Genomic DNA, 26,511 nt, shown 5'->3' with positions numbered 1-26,511 from the left:
GTTAACACCGTCAAGTAGCTTGGTGTTCCTGGGCGCACAGTTCGAGACCCAGTCAGGGTTAGTGAGACCATCCCTCGACAGGATCACCAAACTCAGTCGATTGGCAGGTCAGTTGAAAATCAATACCAAACTGTCAGTGAGAAAATATACGTCGATCCTGGGCGCTATGGCGTCCTGTATTCCTCTGGTGGGCAACTGCCGCCTGTTCATGAGGCCAATGCAACAGTTTCTGGCGGACCGATGGACGCAGGCTCAAGGCCTCTGGTCAGACAAACTGACCGTCGACGACGACGAGCTCCTATTAGCTCTTCAGTGGTGGAAAAGCGTCCAGATTCTATCCAAAGGAGTACCCCTAAAGGAGCCGGAGTTTCGATTTAATCATAGTGACAGACTCGTCCCTAACTGACTGGGGGGCACACATGGGCACTCTGCAAACACAAGGCCATTGGTCTCAGAGGGAATCTCTCCTGCACATCAACGTTCTGGAACTGAGAGCAGTGCGCTGGGCCCTGAGGGCGTTCCTGCCTCACATCAGAGGGTCCACAGTGAGAGTTTTGACGGACAACACCACAGCAATGTTTTACTTGAGGAAGCAAGGCGGCACACGATCCAGAACCCTTTCCATCGAGGCTCAGAAGGTGTGGCACTGGGCTCTGAAACACGATATATCCATCGTAGCACATCACCTTCCAGGAGTAAGGAACGAACAGGCGGACTCACTCAGCAGAAATATGGACCAGATTCACGAGTGGGAAATAGACACCTGTCAACTGTTGAAGGTCTTCAAGAAATGGGGGCGGCCTCCGCTGGATCTCTTCGCCACGAAGAGGAACAAGAAGTGCGAGATGTATGCCAGCAGGAGGCCACAGGAAGGTTCGCTGGGAGAAGCGTTCTCCTTCCCGTGGACGGACAAGTTCCTCTACACCTTCCCTCCATTTCCTCTGATACGGAGAACTCTGCAGTGGATACGCAGGTACAGGTGCCGAATCATCCTGGTGGCACCGTGTTGGCCGAGGCAGCCGTGGTTTTCCGACCTGCTTCACCTGTCCTATAACGTTCCCGAAGGTTCCCCACCTCCTGTCCCGGGACGAGGGAGCACTGTAGCATCACAATCCAGACAGTCTCAATCTCACAGCTTGGCTCCTGACTTTTCAGAATTTGGTGCCTTGAACATTTCCTCGGACTGTCGGAAGATCTTACATGCTGCGCGAGCCCCTTCCACCAACAAGTCCTACAGGTGTAAGTGGAGAAGATTCTGTGCGTGGTGTCAAGGACAGACGGGAGTGCAACCTCTGAGGGTTACTCCGGAACAGCTTCTTCCGTATCTACTACACCTAGCAAAAAGCGGATTGTCCTTTTCATCACTAAAGGTTCACCTGGCGGCCATCTCTAGGTTCACAAGAAGAAGGAAGTCATCTCCCTTGTTTAGCGACAGATTAGTGAAACACTTCATGAGAGGTTTGTTCTGGACATTGCCTACGGTTAAACGTTTTCCACCAACGTGGAGCCTGAATATAGTGCTAACAGGGTTAATGAAACCACCCTTTGAGCCAATGGCCACATCGTCGATGAAGTTCTTGTCATGGAAAGTGGCTTTTCTAATAGCTATAACATCAGCTAGACGGATCTCGGAGTTGCAAGCATTGGTCATAGACCCTCCATACCTCAGATTTTTCAAGGACAAAGTGATTTTGTTAACAAGTCCTTGTTTTATCCCAAAAGTTCCTACAACTTATCATAAGAACTCCTCCATTGTCCTGCCCACCTTTGCGACCCCTTCATCGGCTGCGGAAAAGGTCCTACATGCCTTGGACGTCAAGAGGGCTCTAAAATTTTACCTTCATCGAACTCAACAACTTCGATCTACGCAGCAACTCTTCGTTGCATATGGCCCTTCGGCAAAAGGGAAGGCAATCTCAAAACAGGGACCGGCCCGATGGGTCTCGTCGACGATTGCCTTCTGTCATTCAAAAGCGAGTGGGAAAACCACTACAAGGACGTCCGAGAGCTCATTCAACCAGGGCGACTTCGTCGTCGACGGCGTTGTGGGCAGGGGTACCACTGACAGACATTTGCCAGGCGGCAGCATGGTCAGTGCCTCACCCATTTACCCGCCACTACTGCCTCGAACAACAGCATGCGGACGAAATACAAATGGGAAGAGTAGTCTTGCGACATCTATTTCAATAAGGTAAGCCCTTTTTTCAAGAAGGGTCTATGCTGATTTTGACATATATCTGTATGGATATACATATATAGATATAAATGTATGTTTATGTATACTGTTATTGCTTTATATGTATATTGCTCTGTGCAGTTACTGTGGCACACTTTAAATTCGAATCTTATGTAAACGTGATTCGCTATATGCAGGATTGGGTGGGTGCCGGATTGCATTCACTCCTCCTCCTTTTTTCAGGATCACTGCTGTGCATTCTATTCTAAGCATGTGAATCCATGAAAGATCAAATGCTGGAGAAGGGAATAGTTTCTTACCTGTAACTCCATTTCTCCAGCATTGATATCTTTCATGGATTCACATGCGCCCGCCGGCCTCCCCTAAATGCAATAGTCTTGTAGTTCTTGGTTTCACCCCATTCTGCTTTGGAGGGGTCGAAATCTGAAGGGAGCCGCGGGGGCGGGGCATTCATACCGCTACGTCCTAGTGGGACGTGCGTGCGCAGCCCAAAACGACGTAGATAGGACACGAAAGTGTCAAACGTTTTCCTATGGGAAACTGCTTTATAAGCTTACCGAGGGTTCCCAGTCTGTCGACGGGGAATATTCTAAGCATGTGAATCCATGAAAGATACCAATGTTGGAGAAATGGAGTTACAGGTAAGAAACTATTCCCTTTCACTCCTAAGACAGGGTTTAAAAAGTGTGTCAACTGTGGTTGCAAAATGTCGATCACTGACCCTCACCGTGACTGCCTTTGGTGCTTGGGTTCGGACCATCGGACCAGCGACTGTGGCTCCTGTCAATCGATGACTGAGAAAGCTCTTCGCGAATGAAAAGGTAAACTAGCGGTGGGGCGGGAAGCTTCGAGGGCCTCTTCGAAGGCTGCTTCTAAGAAGCATAGAAAGTCCGGCGAGTCGAGAGACTCCGATAGACACAAACACTCGAAGAGATCTCGATCTAGGACTAGATCGAGACGTTCTTCGTCTTCTAAAAAGACGAAGAGGAGACATAGATCTCCTTTCTCTTCGTCAGACACATCTACCGAGATGGTAAGATGTCCGACTAACTCGAATTCCACTAGGAAATTGGAAGAGTTTAGAAAGCAAATGATGAAGGTCTTCGAGAATGCAGCCCGACCCCCTCAAAGAAACCTCGTAAGAGCCAGACCCCATTCGCTCCTTTGGACGATGCAGGAGAGTCAGAAACTACGAAGGCCAAGTCCAGTAGTAAGGAGGAAACGCGACGATCTCGACCCGATGTTAAAACGTCGAAGGTTCGTCGAGCGATTCGAGCGATTCCCCGGTATCGGCTAGAAAGCATAAATCGTCGAAGCACTCGACGGGTTCTTCGACGCCATCGGCACCGACTACCTCAACGCCGATGGAGATATTGGCTCCTTTATCGAAGTCGTCGTCAACGTTGTATACCCCTTTCCTCGAATCAGACTTCTTTAAGTCCATCTCCTGTATTTTTGAGGAAGAAAGTGCCTCAGAGGAAGACATTTCTCCATTTGGAGTAAAATTTGGTACTAGAAATGTGCCAGAGGAATTGATTGACCCTGAGTAAAGATTGAGAGACCTGTGTGACACTCTTCACTCTGCCAGTGGCATTGACACGTCAACAGAATCAGATTTTCAAAAACCTGATCCTGCAGAACATGCAGATTCCGGGTATAGGAACTTGATGAACAGAGTTGCTGAATATATGGGTTGGGGTAGGTCTTTACCAACCTTTGAACAAGATGATGGGACCGATATCCTGGACCAGGGCCCCCAAAAGGACCCAGTTCTTCCCTTTCATAGGGATCTTCAAAGAACCGGGTTGGAAATTGGGAGACTCCTGAGTCTGTTGCAGCAGTCGATGGACTTTCCTAAAAAGTAAAGGCCATCAAGCTGTGACCCTGATTATCTGAGTAAACACCTTACGCCAGAAAGTCTAGTGGTACCAGCTGCTACTTCCACGAAGCAGTCAGCTTATCCATATATCCCCCCAGATAGTAAGGATAAAAAGGTGGATGCTTGGGCTCTCAAGGTATTTTACTCGGGCAGTATGGCCCTTAAGTAAGCAAATGTTACCTGTACCCTGGGATTGCGTAAAGGTGGAGGCTGAACATATTCCAGAAGGCGAAGAAAGGGAAGGCTTTCTGAATATTGTGAAAGATGGCAAGGAGGCAGTGGTGGAATGTCTCCAATTTGGATTGGATACTGTTGACAGCATCAGCAGATCCATGGCTGCAAGCACAGTACTGCACAGATTTGCGTGGTTGAGGAAATCTGGGTTTGCACCGGACTTGCAGGCCAGGCTACTGAACATGCCTTTTGACGGCTCGAGGCTGTTCGGCAGTAAACCTGATGAAAGCTTAGAAAAACTGCAGACCTCTAAGGCGGCACTTAAGTCACTTAGCACCTCTGTGCGACAGCCTCAAAAACCTTATTCGGGCTCATCTTCCTGGAGAGGTCGTTCTTTTCGATACTACTCCTCATTTGGTAGAGGAAGAGGACAGGCTGCACAGAAAGGTAAAACAAATTTCCCTCATAGTGGACGAGGAAGAGGTGCAAAATCAGCCTCAGCAGCGGCACCTTTGCCCTCAGCCGCTCCTGCAGCCGCCTCCAAATCTCTCTGAGACCTTGGCACACAAGACCCCAGTCGGAGGTGGAATCTCTCAGCATCTGAATGAATGGCGGGGCATTACTTCAGATGCTTGGGCACTGGAAACCGTAGCTTAGGGTTACTGCCTTCCCTTCCTAAAAAGGCCTCAGGATCATCCACCGGGAGCCAACTCTGTCAAAATTCCAGATCCGCTCCTTGTGCAGGAAATTTTAACCCTGCTAGAGAAAGGTGCAATAGAACATGTACCTGTAGCGAAGAGGAACAAGGGTTGGTACTCTTCTTACTTTTCATCCCAAAGAAGGACGGAGGACTGAGACCCATCTTGGACTTACTAAGCTTGAACAAGTTCCTCAGGAAGGACAAGCTCAAGATGGTTACCCTTTCTCAGATCCTTCAGGTTCTCCAACTCCAAGACTGGCTGGTATCATTGGACCTTCAGGATGCTTACTTTCATGTGCCAATCCATCTGAAGCACAGAAAGTACCCGAGGTTCGCGTTTGGCGGCTCTCACTATCAGTTTCGAGTTCTGCCATTCGGACTGACCTCTGCCCCGAGGGTTTTCACCAAACTGATGACGGTGGTGGAAGCAAGTCTCGGGAGACGGGGGATTCATGTCTACCCCTACCTGGATGATTGGTTGATCAGGGCTCCTTCCCCCGAACAAGCTCAGGAACATCGCTCAATCACCTGCCACTCCCTTCACAGACTGGGCTTCTCCCTCAATTACAGGAAGTCCCATATGGTACCATTCCAAAGATTCCAATTTATCGGAGCAGTCATGGATACTTCATCGGGGAAAGCCTTGTCTCCCGAGAGGTACTTATGGCTACTTCCGCGACTCTGAAGAGGGGGAGTCCCTCTAATTGATATTTGTTCAGCTGCAACATGGGCATCAATGCATACTGTTGTTGAGCATTATTGTTTAGATGCCTCTTCTGCCCAGGAAGGTCTGTTTGCAAAAGCTTTACTTTATGCCGTACATGATCAAAATAATTAGTACTCCCACCTCCAAATTTTACTACTGCTATGGGAGTCTATCATAGATGAGGAATACGTGGGAGGACACAATCCATTCGAAAAACAAGTTACTTACCAACTATAACGTTCTTTCGACTGGATGTTCCTTCCACGTATTCCTCATTGCCCATCCCACCCCGCAGTACAGTTTGTTATTTACACTTCTCGTTCACAAAGAGCTTACAGTCTGAGGCTGTCATGACCACTGTGAGGGGGCCACAGTTTCGCGCCTTGAAACACCTGTGTATAGGCATGTTATAAATGCCATATCATATCATATATCACAAGTTGTGCCATAAGCAGGCTCCCACCAGAACCCTGAGGGCCTTAAACCCACTGCAAAAGTGCTCCTGGAGCCAGTCCTGGCGCCTTTGGCACCAGGCTCATATGTAGGAAGGAAGGGCTGTTCAAACTAGGTCCCATTTATGTACATGGGCTTTTAAATCCAACATGGAAGCACCCACACAGTCTAGTTCTAAGAACCAAGCCATGCGGTCTAGTGTTTTGGGTGTGGCAGGCCTGGAACTACTTTCCCTGGGCTATATAAACAACACCCTGACTGCAGAACATGCTTCGTGGTGTTCTGCAACCAGCAGCGTGACGCTCACCGTGTCCAGGTCCTGGTCTTCAGCATCTTCCTTTAATCCTGCAAGAACAAGAACAAGATTATTTTGTTTTACCTGAGAAAACACCATCCAGCACTCAGCATCTCAACTGGGCTGCAATCTGTGGAAACCGAGAGAAGAAGAAACATCACTCACCTGTGAGTACTAGCTTAAGGACTTCCGGCGAACCGCTACCACAGCTGCTGTTCGAACATTGCGACCTGCAATAACGAGAAAGGGAAAAACAATATTAGAATGCGCACTTCCAAAACATCGAATTCCATCAGTCTTACCTGAATTCCATCGTGCTACGCCACACTTCCATCCTGAGCACCACAGCAACATCTGCAAAGGAAAAGAGACATATTCAGGTCCGCACAGCGCTGTACTTACCTTAACAGATTCCGGGAGCCTGTTTTTCATCGCGCTCTCATCCACTCGCAGCACCACAGCGGCCTGTGAGGAGGAGGAGAAGAAGAAAAAACAGGTTAGCTTTAAAAGACAGTAAAGGCGCTTCGCTTCGCGCTTTCTCTTAACTGGAAACATGCCTCTCCATCCGGCACGCCAGCATCAAGACCTTCGCACCTGAAAAGAAGGAAATAAAGACATTAACGAATTCCCACCATAAACAGAACAAAGCCTTACAATTAACAAACCTACTTGCCTACCAGCAGATTCGGGGTCACAGCAGGCCTGGGCCCAAGGAAGGCGTACTGCACCAGTGAAGCAACTCTGGCAGCTCACCAACAAACGTCAAGCGCCCCTGCACAAGAAACGCAGGACGGATAGCTCACCCTACAAATAACTAAGGTGAGAAAAGAACCCAGTGGGAAGGGAATCGGTCAGAGGGAGGTGGGAGATTCACCCATTAGTGACAGTTATCACAAATCCTCCCTTCTGTAATTGCAGATTCATTCTTTAGCACTGGGCAACTACGCATCCAGGGTTCCAGATCTCAGAGCCTTCCAGACGCCCCCCGGGATATCAGGTGAGCGTAACAGAGGCACGCCTGGGTGTTCCTCGAATAATTCCACGAAAAAACAGAACTGAAGCCAACGGGCGTGGCACAAGCTACTTATATGACTGGTGACGTCGACACGCTACGGAGACGGTTGAGGGACTTCGACGCCACAACCTCATGCACAGCGCTCTCTGCTGATTGATTTATTTGTTCTGAACAGCAAAGCTGGGGATATATGAATATCATAGTTGAGGAATACGTGGTAGCCACATCCAGTCGAAAAGAACGTTATAGTTGGTAAGTAACTTGTTCTTCTCAGTGAAAACGTTTTAAGCTGGCAGCATAGCAGTGCTGCCTTTGAATTCTTTTCTTTGGTGCAATTGAAGAAAATACTGGCAGCAATTCTCGGGGTGTTCTCTTTTTCATCTTGCCCATGTGTGGCTGGTAAGATGGCGCAGCCATCATTTTGTAGACTGCAAAGCGCAGTTTTAATGCAAGGTGATAGTGCTCAACAGAGCCAGCGCAGCCATTCTGCTGGTGACTGCTGAGATGTAGTTTGGTGAGGTAGGGGAGTTCTACTGGGCTGGTCAACGTACCCCACAGGGTGGAGGGTCCTTAGGAATTGGGAGTGAGTTGGCTGTAGGTGAGACATGGTAACCCTCCCCCGGCCTTTATAGGCTATTGTAAAAGCTCTCCCCTTTCTTCCCAACCTTTTACCTCTGACAGTCCTGGGACGAGGAAGAAGCGACCAGAAGTGAAGAACACTAAAACTTCATTTCACCACTCTGGTACTCGGATGAAGAAGTGCTTTAAAGATCAGGCATGTCCCTTTTAACTATGGTCAGGCAATTGAAGATCTGCATCTGAAACCTATCAAGTGGTTGCAGGTGTGTAAAGGGAGAACCAAAGAGCAGCAAGGTGAGCAACAGGGAGGCCTGTGTGTCAGGGACCAGTGGGGAGCCTGTGTCGTGAGGAGGCATCAGTGGTGGGACCTGAGAAGAAGCCAAGATGCCAGCCGATGTCACAGAGACCTGTGGAGCACAGTGCAAGCTCGGCTGGTAAGCCACCTCCGGTGTGGGAGCCTCCACATTGGAGAGATAAAGCAGCTGGAGTCGCCAGAGAGGAAGGAAGATGAAAGGATGCCAACTGCGGCTGTGCTTACGCAGCAGAGCCGCCGGCGTGTGGAGGACAGCATCCGGAATGCGAGCGAGGCTCGCCGAGGCCGGCCCACCGACCTGAGAAGCATAAGAGAAGAAGCGGCGCCCCGGAGAGGAACACCGATGACTAGTGAGTGTCAGGGGAAAGTGCCCAACACCGGGGCACTCCTAGAGGTCTACACATAGACAATCAATTGCTGTATGAGCTTATTAAATACCAAACTGAATGAATCGTTGAAACAAAGCCGAATTAAGTATATTGAATATCGAATTAAATGAAACCTTGAAATCGAACTAAAGTAAGCTTATTGAATACGGAACTGAATAAAACTTTATGGGCAAGGTTAATAGCGACAGAACACGAAAAAGTGAAAGTGCCCATTTGAAAGCAACTTACGTAAAAGAGCGGAAGTGTGAAAGAAAGCAACAGAAAGGTGGGGCGTGGGAAAGACCACCACAAAGTGTATTTTATGAATGAATACAGTACGGCAAGGCCAAGAAGTGTGTAACATGTTATGGCAAAGCCAAGAAGCTAACCCCGAGAAACCAGGAGGGTGTGAAACTGCACACAGAGTCAAGAGGCTGATAAAGAGAAGCCAAGTGAATGTGAATCTGCACAGAGTACAGAAGAACTTGTGTGGGTTGGAGAGTCTATTGTTCCTGGTTGCGCGACCTGTGATGGGTGGACCGCGTAGTCTGACAACTGCGCCTAGACCAGCAAGCCCTAAATGGTGAAAGTCAAAGACATTGGGCCTCATTACGGGTCCGGCGGTAGCCATGCCGGTATAAACGGCAGATAGTCGACGGACCCATAATGAATTACCGGCACCTGACTTCCCGGTAACACTGGGGCATTCCGACCCCGGCAGCCGGGAAGTTAGGCGCTGCTAATTTTGTAAATTCCCATTCCCATGGAGTCCTCGGGACCACAGAAGCACCGGCACCATTAACGATGCCAGTGCTTCCATAAAACTCTGCGACGGGTGCCATTCCACTCACCAGGTCTGACCCTGGCAGGTGGGACGGCACCGGTTTCTTAGATGTAGTTCGTAAAATAAAGATTCATATGTCGGGTCACACGCTGACTAGGCCTGCAAGTTGCCAAAGTTTCACGCACTTTCGCAGGAGAGGTAAGTTCTCTCGGTCAGGTTTTCACAGTACCTTACAATGAAGAAAAAGATGCAGCTGAAGACGTCTGTTCCTGGCAGTTCCTGCAGATCTCGCTGTTCTTGAGCTTCAGTCGTGGGGACAAGAGGGAGGACGTCGGGGGACTCCTGCACTGCACTGGGACTGGTAAAAAAGCTGGCAAAGGCAAATCTTCGATTCCGGTAGCTGTAGTCAAGCCCACAAACTGGTGTCCTTCGCCCTGGCTATTCGGTTTCCTGCAGCACTCTGAGGAAAATACAGCCAGCTCTGAGAATGGTATCCAGGTGGCTTATGAGTTGATTGGTCCCACCAACTCAAAGGGAGAAGTCGTCCTTGAAGGGCTTCTCTTTCGAGATGAATTTGGTGATTCGGACTTGCAGCAGGGCTTCACTGGGCAACCCAACGGTCCAGGAGTTGCAGCAGCCGTCCTCTTCCAGCTTGTCTTCGGTTCTTTCGTTCCAGTGGTCGACTCTGCCTACCAAGCCAAGAGACTCGCCTTTTAAACAGTTTTCTCCCATTCATTCCAGCCTAGCTGCCACTCACCCAGCAGGGTGGCTGTCCTTGCCGGACAGTCAGCCAGCAATCACGCCAGAGTGCAATTGGGTTTCGTAGGAGACTAAGCACAGGGAGTTTTGGGCACATCCCTCAAGTCCTGCCCACCCCAGACACTCAGGTGCCAGAGGCGGTCTTCAGTCCTGAAGCCCACCAAAGGCATAGGAACAAAGGAACCAAACCTGGTTTGGGGCGCAGAGACAAACTCTAGAAGGACCTTTCAAAAAAAGAAATGGTGGAAAAAGAAGACCGGGACCCGTTTAAACAAAGGAGGCTAAGAATCCATCTTGAAAAATATGGCTCGCACGATTTAATGCTACCGGTTTTCGCAGTCGGGGAAAAATCATGGTAGTTTGTTGTAAAACCACTGCCACCAGCCATTTCTAGAGGAAAAGGCAGCATTTGGCTGCTACATGAGTTTATAGACGGGGGATACTAGGTAACCCCTCCAGCACTCTATTGTAAGATAGTGTGTACTGGGTCTAGGAATTTGAAAAGACAAGTAAAGTCAATTTCATTTAACATTCTCTGGGAAACAGTAGTTCATCCCAGAGAAGGCATTTAAACCTACGGACAGCACTGAGGGTGCTGTGTGACACACATGAAAAGATGATGCATATGGAGTTGTCTAAAACTCCATAATCAAAGAACATAAGAGTAAAACACATTCAAAATACATGAGAGTGTGTGGAAAAAAGGTTCACACTCTCCAGGTAAAAAAAAAAAAAACATCAAGTCCTCAAAATCCAGCAAAGTTGGTAGGGGTTTCTAACGTGAAGGGAATTAGCACATTTATGAGAATTCTCCCTAACAGGTTGTTATTCCCCTATTGATGCACCAGGAGTAATAGGACCCTGTTTAAAAGGGATAGCGGTCAACTGATTGATGTTGGCGCCCTTTGGATTATCTAAGGGCTCTTTGGGTGCTTCAGAATTGTTAAGTGAAGGACTGCCCATACAGGCTGGACCAGGCTATAGCTTGTAATGAGGATAACTTAATGTGATAATTGATTAGGGTATGCAGCTCTACTGCTACGACCCCAGCCGAATCCTGCCAAGTAGTTGAGGCAGTATTTGAAGAGGATTATAACTTTTAGTGTCAGTGTTTCTTTGACCTATGTCTATACATTAAGTTTATGTACTGCCTAAAGCCCTTTCTGTTAGGTATGAATTGGTGCAGTCACACAAGACTTATCTGCTTAGTATTAGGTAACCCACCTTTTGGTATAGGTCTGTACTACACAAATTGGTAGTTTGACTGAGCAGCCAGACCTGTCTCAAGATGGGTAAATGTGAGCTGTAGAGCTGCACAAATGAAATCTGTCAATACAAGTAACACTTACACTCAAGGTTTCAGTTATAAATAGTTATTTATTTAACATCAGTTTTAAATGAGCATTCTTTAAAAAGGCAATTCTTTGTAATGGTACAATTAAACTTTGGAAATACTTTACAAAATCAATTAAGTTGGTGAATATTTGTTGGATATGCTCAATACATTTCTCCTACACCCTGAAGTGACTTCAATTACAAGGTACAGTATTTGCATTTATATATCACACCAATGTACTTTGTAGAATCTGGGTTGCAGGAAGGAAGAGTTAAGGAAAATAAAAAGGTTAGGACAGTTTATTAAAGAGGTGAGGACAACTGAATCCTTCACTGAAGTCTAGGTAAGCATTTCCCAGCAGTAACAGTATTCAACAAGCTACAACCTATGGAGGGACAAGCAATACCAAAGTCAATAGATTTAGGAGAGTGCCTTTAAGGAGCCGGGATAGCCAAAGTCATTTGGACAAAGTCTTTAGTTCTGATGCACTTCTTGGATAAAAGTCTTTCACAAAGTCAGATTGTTCAAAGGAAATCACTGAAGACGCACAAGCTGTCAGGCCTGTGCAAAGGGGAGTTGGAATCAACTCAGAAAGTTAAGCAAGTGCAATTCTCAAGTGAGACAGCATGACTTAATGCGAGAAGGTAAGTACCTTCAAGCCCAAACAGTACCTCAGGTTGGAATAAAAGTGGTCCAGCTGAATTCCGTCTTGCTACAGCTATGCAGAAACTGGTTCCTGAGCTTCAGTCATGGGGACAAGAGGGAGGACGTCTAAAGGGCTCCTGTGGCAGTACTCTGGAAGGTCGTCGCAAGCTACAGGCTCTCTTCAATTCAGCTGCACTTCGTGGTTTCAGTGCTTTGCAAACAGCACTGATGCAGAACAAATCCCTGGTTGGACTTTCCTTGCTCCCTCGGTCCTGGACTCTGGTGAGGGGACTCTGGTGAGGGATTCTGCTTCTGGAGTGTCCTTGGGTGGCTCCTGGAGCTTTTGGCCAGATTTGTTCCGCAGCAGACTTGCGCTCGGTTATGGGCACTCGGCCCCTGACATTGGGCTTCTGCAGCTACGGAGAGGCACAGCAAATCTGGGATTGCTCCAAAGTGGAGTTTGTCTCCGGTTTAGTTGGTCCCACCAACCCAAGCGAAGAAGTCGTCCCTTCCGGAGCTTCTCCGTCAGTTCGAAAAAAAGAGGTCAGCACACCAGCAGGGCTTCACCGGTACTTCGAGGTCCAGGAGGTTGCAGCGGGCATCTCGTCACGATTCCTGCTTCAGATGTTTCTTCCAGTGGTCGACTCTCCCTACAGTCCCAAAACACTTGCCTTTTAAGCATGTTTTCCCATTCATCCACAGTCTAGGCTGTAAATCACACAGCAGGGGGTCTGTCCTTCCAGGACAGCCAGCTGACTAATAAGGACTTAGCTCGATCAGGCGCACCTAGAGACAAAGGACGGGAGTTTCGGGACCCTCCCTCACATCCGGTCCTTCCAGACACACTGGAGCCTGGGCGGGCGTCATGGCTGAAGCCTGCAAAAGGCAAAACACTCAAAGGGTTCAAATATTTCTCAACGCACAGAGTAAAAGCCAGGAAAGACCTTACAAATTGAAAATGGTGAAAAAATATGGGAACATTTTGACATAATGGACACCCATGGGTGCTGTACTGCAGCTGAGGGTTCAGCCTGCGGTAGAAAAGCACAAAGGTAGTAAAAATTAAACCACTGCTGACAGCCATTTAAAGAAGTGAGGGTAACAAAAAATGTTACATGAGAAAGTAGGATAACAGGCTGCTAAGTAACTCCCCAGCACTCTACAGAAGATGGTGTGTGCTGGACCTACTAAGAGAAAGGGTAAGTGAGATCCATTTCATCTTACTATTCTTTGGAACTGTAGTTTATCCAAGAAAAGGTATTTAAACCTTAGAGAAATCACTTATTTCTCAGTGACAATGCACTAAAGGTGCTGTTTGTCCCTACACAAAAAGCAGATGCCTATGGAGTTTGTCAGACTCCAAAAACACTAAAAATATAAAATCCAAATCAGGGAAATGCACACGAGAGAGTGAAAAAAAAAGGTCACACTCAGAGCTGGGGTTCTCTATGGTGGGAGGATTTTAGCACAAAAATGAAAATTCTCCTTAACATGTTCTCCCTCCTAAAATAAGCCTGACTGCTCAGCTATTGCTACCAACAAAACGTGTGTGGTTCAAGCCTACTGGCAGCACCTGCAGAACTGGTGCTTGTGGAGACCCTGGAGATACGGACGCCATTAGGAAGCCACAGCACATTCTACAGAAGCGTGCTTTGACAGTCTTGTCTTCCAACTGTCCTGGCCGCCTAGGGCTGTAAATTCAAAACGCGGCAGGCACCCGGCGCGGTGCAACCCAATTTGCTGCTCTCCCTGCTCTGGGTGAAATGCAGTGTTCCCCGCTCTTCCTTGTGCCTGCTGGCGCTTCGCCAGTTTGCCGTTCACTCCTTTCAGCCCTCTCTTCGGGGCTTTTGCTCTGTGGCCACTCCACGTTTCTCCCTCTTCTCTCGCTCTTTCTGAGCCCCGTCCTGCTGCCGCTCTCTCCGGAGCTTCCCACAGGATCCGCCTTGCTCAGTGCTTGCTTCGTTGCCTTTTGTTTTTCTTCTACTTTCCTTTCATGGCTTTGCTGTTCTACTCTTTCTCTCCTCTTCGGACTTCCTGTGCTCACCTCTGCTACCCCACCTTTTGCTACAGAGGTTATTCTCACATGACCCTGGTTATCCACACATCTCTGCAGTGGAGACTGCTCTGCATTCTCCTTAAGCCTTCCCAGGACCCTCCTAACAGTGAAGACTGCAAGTACCCTTTTGGAGTGCTTCCCATCCAAGGATCATCGCCTCCTCTCAACACTACTTTCAAACCTCTGCACCAAGGAGTGTTGGACTTGCCAGTCCCATCTGGTTACCTGCTTCTCTTCACCACTACACAGGAGCTACACTACCAAGAGGTTTTTTTCCCGCCTACCAGGCTTTTTCCTCTTAATTGGCTCCCTTGGGAAGAGGCCTCTAGCTGGCTTCTTTATAGCAAGCGGGCATTGTGGCTTCCCACCGAGGGAGACCATACCTCTTCAAGACCAAGCAGCTCACCAGAAAGTGGAACAAGGACTCCTCCACTACTTCCAGTGAATCAGGTGCGGGGGAAGGGAGTTTGTCAGACTTAAGTGATGAAGCAGGGGATCGTGATAACTATACTAAGAGTTGGAGCCCTGTTTCCCAAGTGTGTGTCTTCACAAGTCCTACAATTGGTGGACTATTTTAAAACTCCTTAACACTGTAGATTTCTGTTTTGTCACTGAGCATCTTCATCAGTTTCAAAGGTAGCTTAGCTAGGCCACTGTAAGTTACCACTTGACTCATTGTTCTGAGGCAAGCAGGCTGGCTGCGCAACAGATTATTTCGTTTTGTATTCATTCCATCTCTCCTGACCCAGCTTCCAGGAAGGCTGGGTTACAAAGTTAATCAACTTTTCTATATGCTTTTTCACACATTGCCATATCATCAAGAATCCTAAAAGGTTTTTTAGGCAACAAGGCTGGTGTAGAGGAGAGGATATGTGCCTTAGTTGTGAGACAGTGTTCTGTAAAGCCATCTAGTAACCTTCTATGCTATCCTGTTGTCACCAAAGTTTGGTTGGGAAGTAGGTAACTTTTCTTTCTGCATGTAATACTCATGTTTGTCTTTTGATCCCCATAGGTGTCATCACAGGCAACAAAGACACAATCCCCTCCATTTGGGATGACGACATTTCAACCAAGTTCTACTCCTTTCAGCCCAATGTCAACTCAGGGATCGACATCCTCAGCAGTCACAGCTGCCTACTCTAGTCTGGCAAGCCGGGCTGGCAGCTTCGGTAAGTGGAACCAGATGACCCAACATTGTTTGCAAAGGGATCGTTGTTAGGTACGATTCTTCTTTATGCAGCTTTCCCAGCTCTTTCAATGGGGTACCCCATACCACCAGAATATCTAGTGACTAATTTTGTGATCCTGACCTCTTTTTAGTGAGTTGTCTTTTTCACCCTCACCAATGGAAATCAATTTGTCTTGGGGACACTGGTTAGTTCCACGTTCTACCAGATGTCACATATGGCACAAACATTACTCCATATCACAGAGGTGAGTCAAGGGTTTTTATATTTATTTGTATGGCACATATTGTTAGGTAAGATTGTATGTAGTAACCCTGTGGGAGACTACACCAGCCTTTTCCTCTTGGCAATAGGTAACCCAACCTTTGATATAGGCCTGCACTACAGAAGTTGGTAGTGTGACTGAGCAGCCAGGCTTATCTCAAGAGGGGTCAATGTGAGCTGTAGGGTTGCAACATAGTTTCACAGTGACATGTATTCAAATAACACTTATACTCAAGGTTTCTTGATTAAATAATTATTAATTCAACAGTCCGTTTTAAAATAAGCCTTTGGGTCTATTAACAGCCTTTCGTTCAAGCAGCGGGTTCCATCTGATTTCAGCATTAACATCAACACATTTTATACAAGCATCTCTAGTTCTATGGAACTGTCACATTGCAAAGTCAGAAACGACAAAAAGGAAGATGCTTTTCATAAATATCTACTGGAACCCTAATGCTATTACTAACAACGATTTCCTTCACAATCTGGAAAAAGTTATTGAAACAACGTCTGAGAACCATGACATTGATCATATTTTGATTGGCGGCGACCTAAATATAACTTGCGAAGGAGTTGGTGACCAAAAAACGACCAACCAACAACATACGGAGCCATCAGTAAGGGCCAGATTATGGAAGTCCCTCATGAAAATCAATGACCTGCACAATCTCCATCTGCTGTTTGAAACAGCAATAAAAAGGATTCCAACCTGGGAACGAGAAAACCAAACAGGAACAATAGATCACATCTACGTTTCGCGCAATCTACTCGCAGAAATAAAATCTTTCAATGTAGTAAGAACTACCCACAGCGACCACGACATGTTGCAGATGAAGTGGATTTCTCCAAAACCACCAATTGAGACAATCCAATATGAATTAAAGGCTGATTGTAGTGCAGTGCGCCTTAAGATAACAGAAGCAGGGATTGCACAACTAATCAATCAATATTCTAATACTGATACAACTAATAAATCAATAGACTATCGTCCACTTCTCATGGCCTTCAAGAAATCGGACGGAAAATCAGTAATTTGCACAAGATCTACAATCCACACATACGATCAAGATCTAGTCATAAAGCGTAGATGGATGCGCAAACTAAAGAGACAGGCAAAAAAAACCATCATCACCCAGCATAAAAGCAGAGGCTATTAATGCTGAAAAGGAATATAAAGTCTGGGCGAGAATCCACAGAAAGAAAATGTACCAGGTCGACTCTGAAGAAATGCTGAGGGCCATTTGCGGGAGAAAAACTACTACTTTCTGGACCCTGGTAAAAACCACCACAAGATTATCCAATGACGTCCTACAGAACAGCGTGGGAGAAGCAAAATGGATCAACCACTTTAAACAGTTGTATCAGGCAAGGAACACCATAGAGACACCGTAAGAAGCTTCTGAGCCATGGGTCATTCCACACAAGCCGGCCCAAATACTAGCCAAAATAAAAAAAATGAAACCACTCCAGAGCTCCCGGTCCTGACGGGGTGACCAATTTCGACTTGAAAAAGCAGGCGGATGCCTGGTCGATATTCATCTCTAAGGTATTTAAAGAATGTCAGCGGACAAGATCACTCCCAGTGTCATGGAAATGTGCAAATATTGTACCAATATTCAAGAAGGGAGCAAGGGATAATCCAAAACATTACCGCCCAATCGCACTACTTGACACAATCGGAAAGCTCTTTGCCTGTTTATTGGATCAATTCCAAACTTAGACCAACAGCAATAACATCAATGATCCACTACAGTCCGGATTCGTCAAATCCGTAGGAACAACAGCAAATATTCTTTTATTGAGTATACTGAAGAACAAAGTTTTGGAAGGCAAACCAAGAGTATTTATGGGATTTATAGACCTCGTTCAGGCATTTGACCAGGTCAACCGGTCCAAACTTTGGAACAAACATATTTCTTGGCAATGCCCATCGCAATTGCTGGGGCAAATCGGAGCATTATATTCCGAAACAACAATTCAAGTACGCCTTAGCAGAGCAGGTCAATTAACAAAACCGATCGAACGACCTGGGGGGGGTCAACCAAGGCTGCCCCCTGGCACCTGTGTTATATAACGAATACATTGCCGATTATAAGGGCAGTGAATCGGAAGTTCCAGCTTTCCCTCCAACCTTCGGGGGTGAACATCTACCCCGACTAATCTACGCAGATGACATTATCATCATTGATCAAACTCAAATAGGCCTCCAAAGAAAATTGGACAACTTGGCCTCGTACATTAAAGCAAACGATTTGGAAATAAACAACTCCAAAACTAAGATAATGTCTTTTGAACTCTCAAAGAAAAAAAACGAAAACCCAAAATGGGTCATTGAAGGGAAAAAACTAGGCACAGTTACCAGCTTCAAATATTTAGGCGTGACCCTTAGCTAAACAGAAGGGATTTACCAATGCAAGAAACACTCCAAATTGAAAGCCTTGATCGCACAGACTAAAGCCGTTAATAGGAAATATGGAAGATTCTCCTTTATACCGGTCCTGAAATTCTATAAGGCCAAGATAATACCAAGCCTAACATATGGCGTTGAAACCATGCCAAATCTCCCAGAAACCCTATGGGATAAGTTGGAAGGAAAGTTTTGGCGAAGGGTTTTGATATTGCCGCAATCAACCCCGATAGCATCGATTCGGAGTGAACTAAGGCTGCAATCCATCTCATCAATAGTTGCTCGCAATAGAATCATGCTTTACAGGAAGATAATCGACAAAGCAAGCCCCACATATTCGGCCTAATTAACAAAGAACTTCAGGAAACCAGTACTAAGATCATGTCTAGATGGGTCACGGAAATCCAAACGAGATTGGGCCAAATTGGCTGCACAGAGGAGGATCTTTTGAACAATCCATCAAAAATAAAAAATAAACTACTCATTCAGGATTGAATAGCAACGCAAGACCAGGCAAATAGAAACAAATTGACAAAGAACATACCTCTGATAATAAACAAAATCAACCAACCTCCAAATTACATCCAGAAATGTCCCAACTAAAAGCTAAGGGAACATTTTTTGAGAATAAGATTGAATCTATTAATGACAAAAGAGGTAGTAGCCGAGAGGGGCAAAAAGGTTGAAAAATGTTGTCGGTTTTGTCAAAACAAGGACTCGATCGAAATTTTAAGACGTCTACTGTTAATTGTCAAGCATTGGAGCAGCAAAGAGAAGTTTATTTTAACCACATTCTCTTTGACCTCCATTCCTATGACGAAAAGGAATGGTGGTCTCGTCTCATGAGTGGCGAACGAACCACGTGGGTAATTGCAGTCACCAAATTTTTCAAGAGCTTGAAATTAGATACCATGAGACCAGACTGAAAGCTAAGATGAAAGACTGCACAAAGGATCGGGGGTGGGAGAACCTTCGAATTGTTGAGCGGTAAGGAGAGAACTTCATGCGACTTACAGCTGGAGAGCGCACCAACCAACTTTCTACGTGTCACACTGTATGCTCCCACTACCATCTTATTCAACTTCCTACCCCCTCTGGAGGATCTTGACTTTCTTTTAAAGTTTTATCTGATCATAGAAAAGGTGTAATTGTTGATTCTTGTAAAAATAGATTTTCAATTAAAATAAGTATATTAAAAAAAAGCCTTCTTTCGAAGGGAGCAATTGGCAACAATAAAAATACACTCCTTCTGTTCAATAAAGTAGATACCCTTTTTGGGATGTACACAGATATTCTTACAGCCTGAGGTGACTTCAATAGTTAGGACACTGTGGACCTTAATATATCACTTAAATGGTAATGCTGAAGGGGTGACAAAAAGGAAAAGGTTAGGTGAGGAAACAATGGTTAACAAGTTTCTCAAACAGGTAAGCACTTTTGACCCCTCCTCCCCAATGCAATGTAGATTATCACTGTTGGGCCACAAACTGCTGGGAGGCTTGTGAAGGGCAAAGCTGCAAGCAACTCTGCAAAGGGCAACAAATGCAAGTCTCCAGTGAAAGCTAGCAAGCTACACACACAAGAAGTAAGTACCCCTTAGTTCACAGTACCTTAGGTCTGAAGAAATGGTTCCAGCTGGCTTCTGTTCCTGCAGATCCTGTTGTTCCTGGGCCTCAGTCGTGGGGACAAGAGGGAGGACGTCTGGAGACTCCTGCACTACGATTTGAAGGTCGGCAGCAGCAATAGGTGCAATTCAGATCAGCAGCACTTCGCGGTTTCAGCTACTCACAAATGGCACCACCACGGTTCTTGAACGCCTTGTAGACTTTCCTTGCTTCTGGGGTCCAGCACTCGTTGAGGTGGCTTAGGCTTGGTCAGCCTGCTTCGAGGCAGTCCGGAGGATCTTCCTAGAGCTCGGGTCTGGCTTTAAAACGATGCACTCGATTCTGGTGTTCCTGTCCCCTGGCACTCGTTCCTGCAGCAGAAATGGAAGTACAGCCAGCAGAGAGAGGGGTTTCGGTCGAGTTCGTCTTGGGGGTCGATTGGTCCCACCAACCAAAGGGAATAAGTTGTCCTTTTCGGGGTTCTCTAGTCTGTGTCGAAATAGGAGCTTCAGCTCTGCAGCAGTGCTTCACCGGGCAAACCAACGGTCCAGGAGGTGCAGCAAGCTTCTCTTGCAGTTTCTTTCTTCGGTTCCTTCGTCCAGTGATCGACTCTGCCTTCCTTGCAAAAGACTTCTCCTTATATGCAAGTCGTTCCCATTAATTTGCAGCCTAGCTGTCACTCACACAGCAGGGTGGCTGTTTGCCAAGGACAGCCAGCCGGCCAATCACCTTTGGGTGCATTCCTGTAACCAAGGAGACTAAGCACAGGGATTTTCGGGCACCTCCCTTGGTTCCTGCCCTGCCAGCAGAGGCGTTGCTGGGGGGAAACTGAGGGGGCTATATCCCTGGGTCTTTTGGTTGTAGCCCTGGATAGAAGCTCGGGGGGGGTTACAAAGAAAAGGCCAGCTAGCCCTGAGTTCCGACAGTCCCGACATTAGCTTAGCCCCAGATCTTTTACAAACCTAGCAACACCCCTGCTTGCCAGACACACTGGAGCCAGAGGTGGGCTTCACCAGTGAACGCCCACCAAAGAATAAACGAACAAAGGGACCAAACCTGGTTTGGCGCGCAGTGTAAATCTCAAGAAGGAGGCCATTTTGACAACGGTAGGAAAAAGTAAACCACTGCCACCAGCCATTAATTGTAGAAAGGATAACATAAAAATGTTACACAAGAAGGTAGACAAAGGGGATACTGAGTAACCGCTCCAGCACCCTATTGTAGGATAGTGTGTGTTGGTTCTATACAGAGGAAAATGTAAATAAAGTAAATTCTCCAGCATGGGGTCTGGCATGCATTCACATGCTCATGAATATTCCCTGTCGTCGGGCTGGGAATCCTTGGTAAAAGAAAAAACAGTTTCAGTTTTGTTTCTAAACTCTTTCTCCTGTAAACGAATCACTGAGCTCTGGGGTCATACTGCCCCCAGCCAATGACTGCCCCCTACCTAAGCCATCTTCAGATTTTTACTGCACATTCAAGTGTTGGAAGTCCTCTCGTTTCGCTCTTCGAGCTTTGTGTTTTTTGCTAGGAAAACTGTATTCGGTTCAAATCGGGCCTGTGTGCTCGATCGTTTAACCTTCCGATTAACGGGGACCTGTTTTTTGGCATCTTTCATTGCCACTCAAGGGCAGAAATCATTGTGTTCTTCTTGGAAGCTTCTAGAAGTCTTCAGGCCTACTCCACGCCGGACCAAGCTGTGCACCAGCTGCGGCTTGCGGAATATGACGAACATTCCCAATGCCTGCATTGTCTACACCCGGCGCATAAAGAAGAAGATTGTGAGATCTGCCGTGGCTTCACCAAGCGCACGATGAAGATCGACACACGCCCGGTTGGCGGCGTGGCTCAAGACCAGGGCCTCTACCCTGCGTGATTCACTGGGGCATGCCTCTTCCGGATCCAGCCAACCTGAACGGGCTTCTGAGTCCTTTGAGGGTGCTCCGTCCGTGGGGGCCCAACACAAGGCCAAGCACTGCAAGTTCGCTTCCTTCGGGGTCACAATGCAAGCGGGTCCGGCGACGGTCTGGGTGCGTTCATAGTGTGTCTGCCTCCAGCCACTGCTCCAGCTCTTCATCCAAGAGGAAATCAGCTACCCTGGAGAAGCTGCGGGAGACACCAGAGAACGCCAAGCAGGGCAAGGTGTCCAAGCTGCCCGTGAAGAAGGCCAAGATGGCCAACCTGCTTTGTGAAGGCCCAGGTGATACAGGCCAAGTCAGCCTCCTCGATCGAGATGGTGGTGGCCTCTCTTTCGAAGGCAAAAGGGGGGGGGGGCCCCATCCAGGGTGCCCTGGCGGCAGCCAGATTGTCTCTCCCTGCCAGGCGCGAGAGTCTTTGTTCAAGCCTATAGAAAAATCTCTGGAGAAGAGGATGCCAGAGCTTAGCCTGGGACCAACCCCTCTGGACCCAAAGAAGGGGGTGGCGGGCGGAGAAGAACTCCAGGGCACGGACATTGCTTCATCTGACGAGGCGGAGATGGTTTCTGTCCACACCATCCACTGTGGTGACGACGATGATGGGAAAGTTGAGTAGATGCCCTCCGGAGGTGGCGGCAGCGGCGACGATGATGACGTTGATACCGTCGACTGTGGCAACGACATGGGCTCTGGGCCCAGCGACCCTCTCCCCCTTGTTCTCCCAAGTGACTTATCACAGGATATCCTATCGACACTCCACACACTGGAGTTGGAGATTCAGAGGAGGTTGATGACAACCCCGCCAGCACCCACCGGCAAAGAGGAGGAGGATGAGGAGGAGGAGACACCCTTCAACTCCATTCCAACCGTCGCTGCACCCCTCTACCACCCTGGGGGGGGACGGTGACAACGGATACAGACAATGACTCAGGACTGGGAGATCCTGCATCACCGGCACCGAGAGCTTCTCCATCTTACGAGGTGGGATCTTTTCATTCCATGATTGCCCGGGCGTCGGAGCTTTTCCAACTCACTCCGGAGTAGAAGGGCTTCCTGTACCAATGCCGGGAGGCAAAGAGGAAGACTATCCTGTCGGTACCGCTCCTGGACGACGTCTGGTATGAGGGCCTGGTGCTGCTGAAGAATCCTGCTTCAGATCCAGCAAAGAGAGACCGGCTTGAGAAAAAGTACTGGGTGCCAGAGCCTGCGCCCATGTGTCTTCGGTCTCAACCGTCGCCGGACTCCGTAGTCTTAGCGGCTGCCAGGAAGAAGTAGTCCAACTCATCATCCTCTTCATCTGTACCCCCGGACAACTATGGGAAGAAATTGGATTCCATGAATATTTATTTATTAATTAGATATACATTTAGCCAATAGGCTTTGTATAACACATAAACAGACAACATATATACACAAAATCTAAAAACATATTGCATTTCCAATATATCCTATACAATACATTTTAAAATTGCCACAATCTTCAGATAAAAAACAACAATAAAATATATCAGATTAATATCATTTCCTCTCATAAAAAGCATCCATTGATCAGATATGTCAGTCAACACAATGCCATTATTATAGGATTTAAAACACGTGGTTCGTAGTTCATTTAAGCTTTCACAACACATAATGAGATGGTGAAGGGACTCAACAACATTTACTCCACATAGACGACAATACTTTGATGTTGGTGGAGACCCCATTTTGACACAATTTGTCTCTAATGCAACAGTCGAGTTAAATTTCATCATAAGGTAAGTGCGAAAAGTACCTGTGTTGGGATAGGCTATAATGTATTGAGGAGACAAAACTCTACTCAAATACTCATCTAAAAACCAGCCACTGAACCTTTTAGATGCTAAATTTACCGTATTAAGTTCATGGCAGTAATCATGGACTTTTTTCTTAAGTCTCATTTGAAGGCAAGTAGAGACATAGTTCCTGGGACAGACCCATTAGACCATATGCGATGGAGCCTTTGGATAATACCAATTGTACCAATCAGCACATTCCCTTCAAGACTAAGGTAGGCTTTGACATATGGGACAAAAATTGTATTAGTGGAAAGTGTCACAGCTTTCTCATACGACAAAACGCATTGACAAATATATGCATACAAATAACTTCTGATGTTAAATTCCAAGTATAGGTATTCAACACTCACATTTCGGGGTAGACGCAAGAGTTTTCTTAAAAGTTTGGATTCAAAAACCACGCCACGTTTGACAAACTTGTGGCCCCATATTTCAACAGCATAGAGGAGCATTGATCTGATTTTTGACAAGTAGATATTAAGAACTGCAATGGCAGAGAAACAACAATTTCTACCAATAAATACACTCAGAGCATTTGCGGCTACGGTGCAACGGCTTTTGATTGTAGACCACTGTTCATCCCAATTCAACCTTTCATCAATAATAACACCCAAATATTTGTAAGATTTTACCTGTTCAACTTTTTTAAGGGCTAGGTTCCACGAGTGTTTCTTAGTTCTACGTTTATTTGAGAAGACCATTATCTTACTCTTGTCAATATTAATGGTCAATCCATTTTCAGAAGAATAAGTGACCAGGGAGTCAAGCATATGTTGAAGACCCGCCGGAGTGTAATCCAATAACAGCAGGTCGTCAGCATAGGCAAGCCAACCAATAGTCACACCATTAACCCTCACGGGATTAGCCTCTGGGATGAGAAATGCTTTCATCATATCTGACAGGTAAAGGTTGAACAGGATGGCAGCGATCATACAGCCTTGCTTCACACCACAACTAGTGGCCATGGGTTTAGAAAGTTTACCAGCCGCGTTAAGTCTAATGCGTACAGAGGTCTCTGAATGTAGTAACATAAGCATCTTTAGGAGACCTTGTGGGATCCCCCATGAGCTGAGTTTTTTCCAAAGTCTATTTCTAAGAATAGTATCAAATGCCGCAGAGAAATCGATGTATGCGCAATCGACATTAAGATTGCGTGTACTCCAGGCATGCTCAATCGATGATGTGAGTAGTAGCAGATTGTGTGTGGTGCTTGATTTGGCACGAAAGCCAATTTGGTTAGAGGGAAGGATATTGTGATCACTAATCCATACATTAAGTTCCTGGAGCAATACCTTGGTAAAGATCTTAGAAGAAACATCTAACATAGCCAACATTCTAAAGTTTGCCGGGTTGTCCCATGACCCTTTTTTGTGCACTGTTAGAATGTGGCTTGTCTTCCATGATGGAGGTATTGCACCAAGCTTCCCTATTTGTTTGAATAATAGCATTAGTGCAGCACCCCACAACTCAGGCTGCTTTTTCAGAACTAAATTACAGACCCCATCAGGTCCAGCTGCCCGGGAATTCTTAAGATTTTCAATAATCTTGACTATGTCGAGTTCGGAAGATTGACAATCCCATATAACTTCAGGTGGTAGAGAGATATTAGCATCTAATTCGACTTTACCCAGTGTACCATTTATATAATGGGCCCATACTTCTTCAGTAATACAATTGATTGTCAAATCACGTTTTTTGTGTTTCCTGAGCAGGTGCCAGATACCTTGTTTGTTGTTAGACAGGGCGACCAATGCGATTTTTTTCCACAAGTTGGTTTCACATTTGCGTTTGTGCATTTTAAGCCAATCTTTATAGTTCTTTTTAAGATTTTTAATATGGCATGCAACCGCGAACTCTGTCAACAGAGAATCATTGTTTCTTACAACATCGCGAATTTCCTTACGTAGGTTCTTTTTTGCTTCATTGATCTTTTTGTCATTCCCAAGCCTACGCGGAATAACCATATTAGAGCGTTCACCAGATGATTTGTATTTTCTACGGTCACCCACTTGTTTCTGTATATTATGCATAATCTCAGTAAAGTTTTGCAAGATTAAATTACCAGCATTCATGCCAGACACCCCCTCCTTAATAAACTCCGGTAGTAAAGTATATACAAGTTGGGATACATGCTCAATATTACGACTGTGCCAGACAATTCTATTATTACCTTCATTGATGCTAAGCATCCCATTTTCATCATAGTCATGGCTCTCTACTTCTTTTCCTGGAGTAGCAAATAATAAACACAGGGGTAGGTGGTCGCTCTCATCTCTTTCTACAACACCCATATCAATAACGAAGTGAAAACCATACTGATTGGTAAAAATATAATCAAGTGTGGCTGCAGATCTACCCTCCACCCTAGTGTAGTTCATAGGGACGCGCGCTCCGAGAAGTGGCTCGGAAGTGGCTGTTGTGCTGGGGAGAACGCTCTGTGACTTCCAGACTCCTATTGCAGTTGCTGTGCTCGTGCTGATTTAGCCACGCCCCTTTTCTCCACGAGTCTTCAAAATTCGCCGCTCCTGCGCGCGCGCTCCGAGAAGTGGCTCGGAAGTGGCTGTTGTGCTGGGGAGAACGCTCTGTGACTTCCAGACTCCTATTGCAGTTGCTGTGTTCGTGCTGATTTAGCCACGCCCCTTTTCTCCACGAGTCTTCAAAATTCGCCACTCGCGCGCTCCTGCTCCATGAATAGAAAGGTAATCTACTCAGCAGCGACGACGGTGAAAGCGGCCAACGCCTTGGCGATCATTGCCAGATACAACTGGGAGCTTTGGTACAAGGTGGCTTCCCCGATGACAAATGGGTCGAGGCTTTGGAGATCCTCCAGGAAGGCGAGGTGGCGTCGGACCACACTATCACAGTGGCACTGGACATTGCGGACACGGGTTTCTGCCAGATGGGCAACAGGGTTTGCCTTCGCTGTCGTGGGTGCCTCAAGGCGACCAACTTCAGGCAGGAGGTCCAGACGAGGGTCCTGGACATGGCGTTTGACGGAGACAACCTGTTCGGGAAGACAGTCGATGAATCCTCCAGCCCATCAAGGCTGACACCGAG

General features: G+C 46.7%; 1 protein-coding gene across 4 annotated transcripts in view; it reads left to right on the top strand.

The window, feature by feature from the left end:
• The window catches only part of ARNT (aryl hydrocarbon receptor nuclear translocator), a 675,339-nt gene that overhangs the window by 569,227 nt on the left and 79,601 nt on the right, over positions 1-26,511 (top strand). For all 4 annotated transcript variants that reach the window (XM_069649742.1, XM_069649743.1, XM_069649741.1 and 1 more), the window contains exon 19: positions 15,272-15,428. In XM_069649742.1, the coding sequence (XP_069505843.1) occupies positions 15,272-15,428 (157 nt within the window). The remainder of the gene's footprint in view (positions 1-15,271; positions 15,429-26,511) is intronic.

Source organism: Ambystoma mexicanum, chromosome 1p (genome assembly GCF_040938575.1).
Source record: "Ambystoma mexicanum isolate Mex_15411 chromosome 1p, UKY_AmexF1_1, whole genome shotgun sequence".
NCBI classification, from domain to species: Eukaryota; Metazoa; Chordata; class Amphibia; order Caudata; family Ambystomatidae; genus Ambystoma; species Ambystoma mexicanum.
This window is presented reverse-complemented; position numbering and strand designations above follow the sequence as displayed.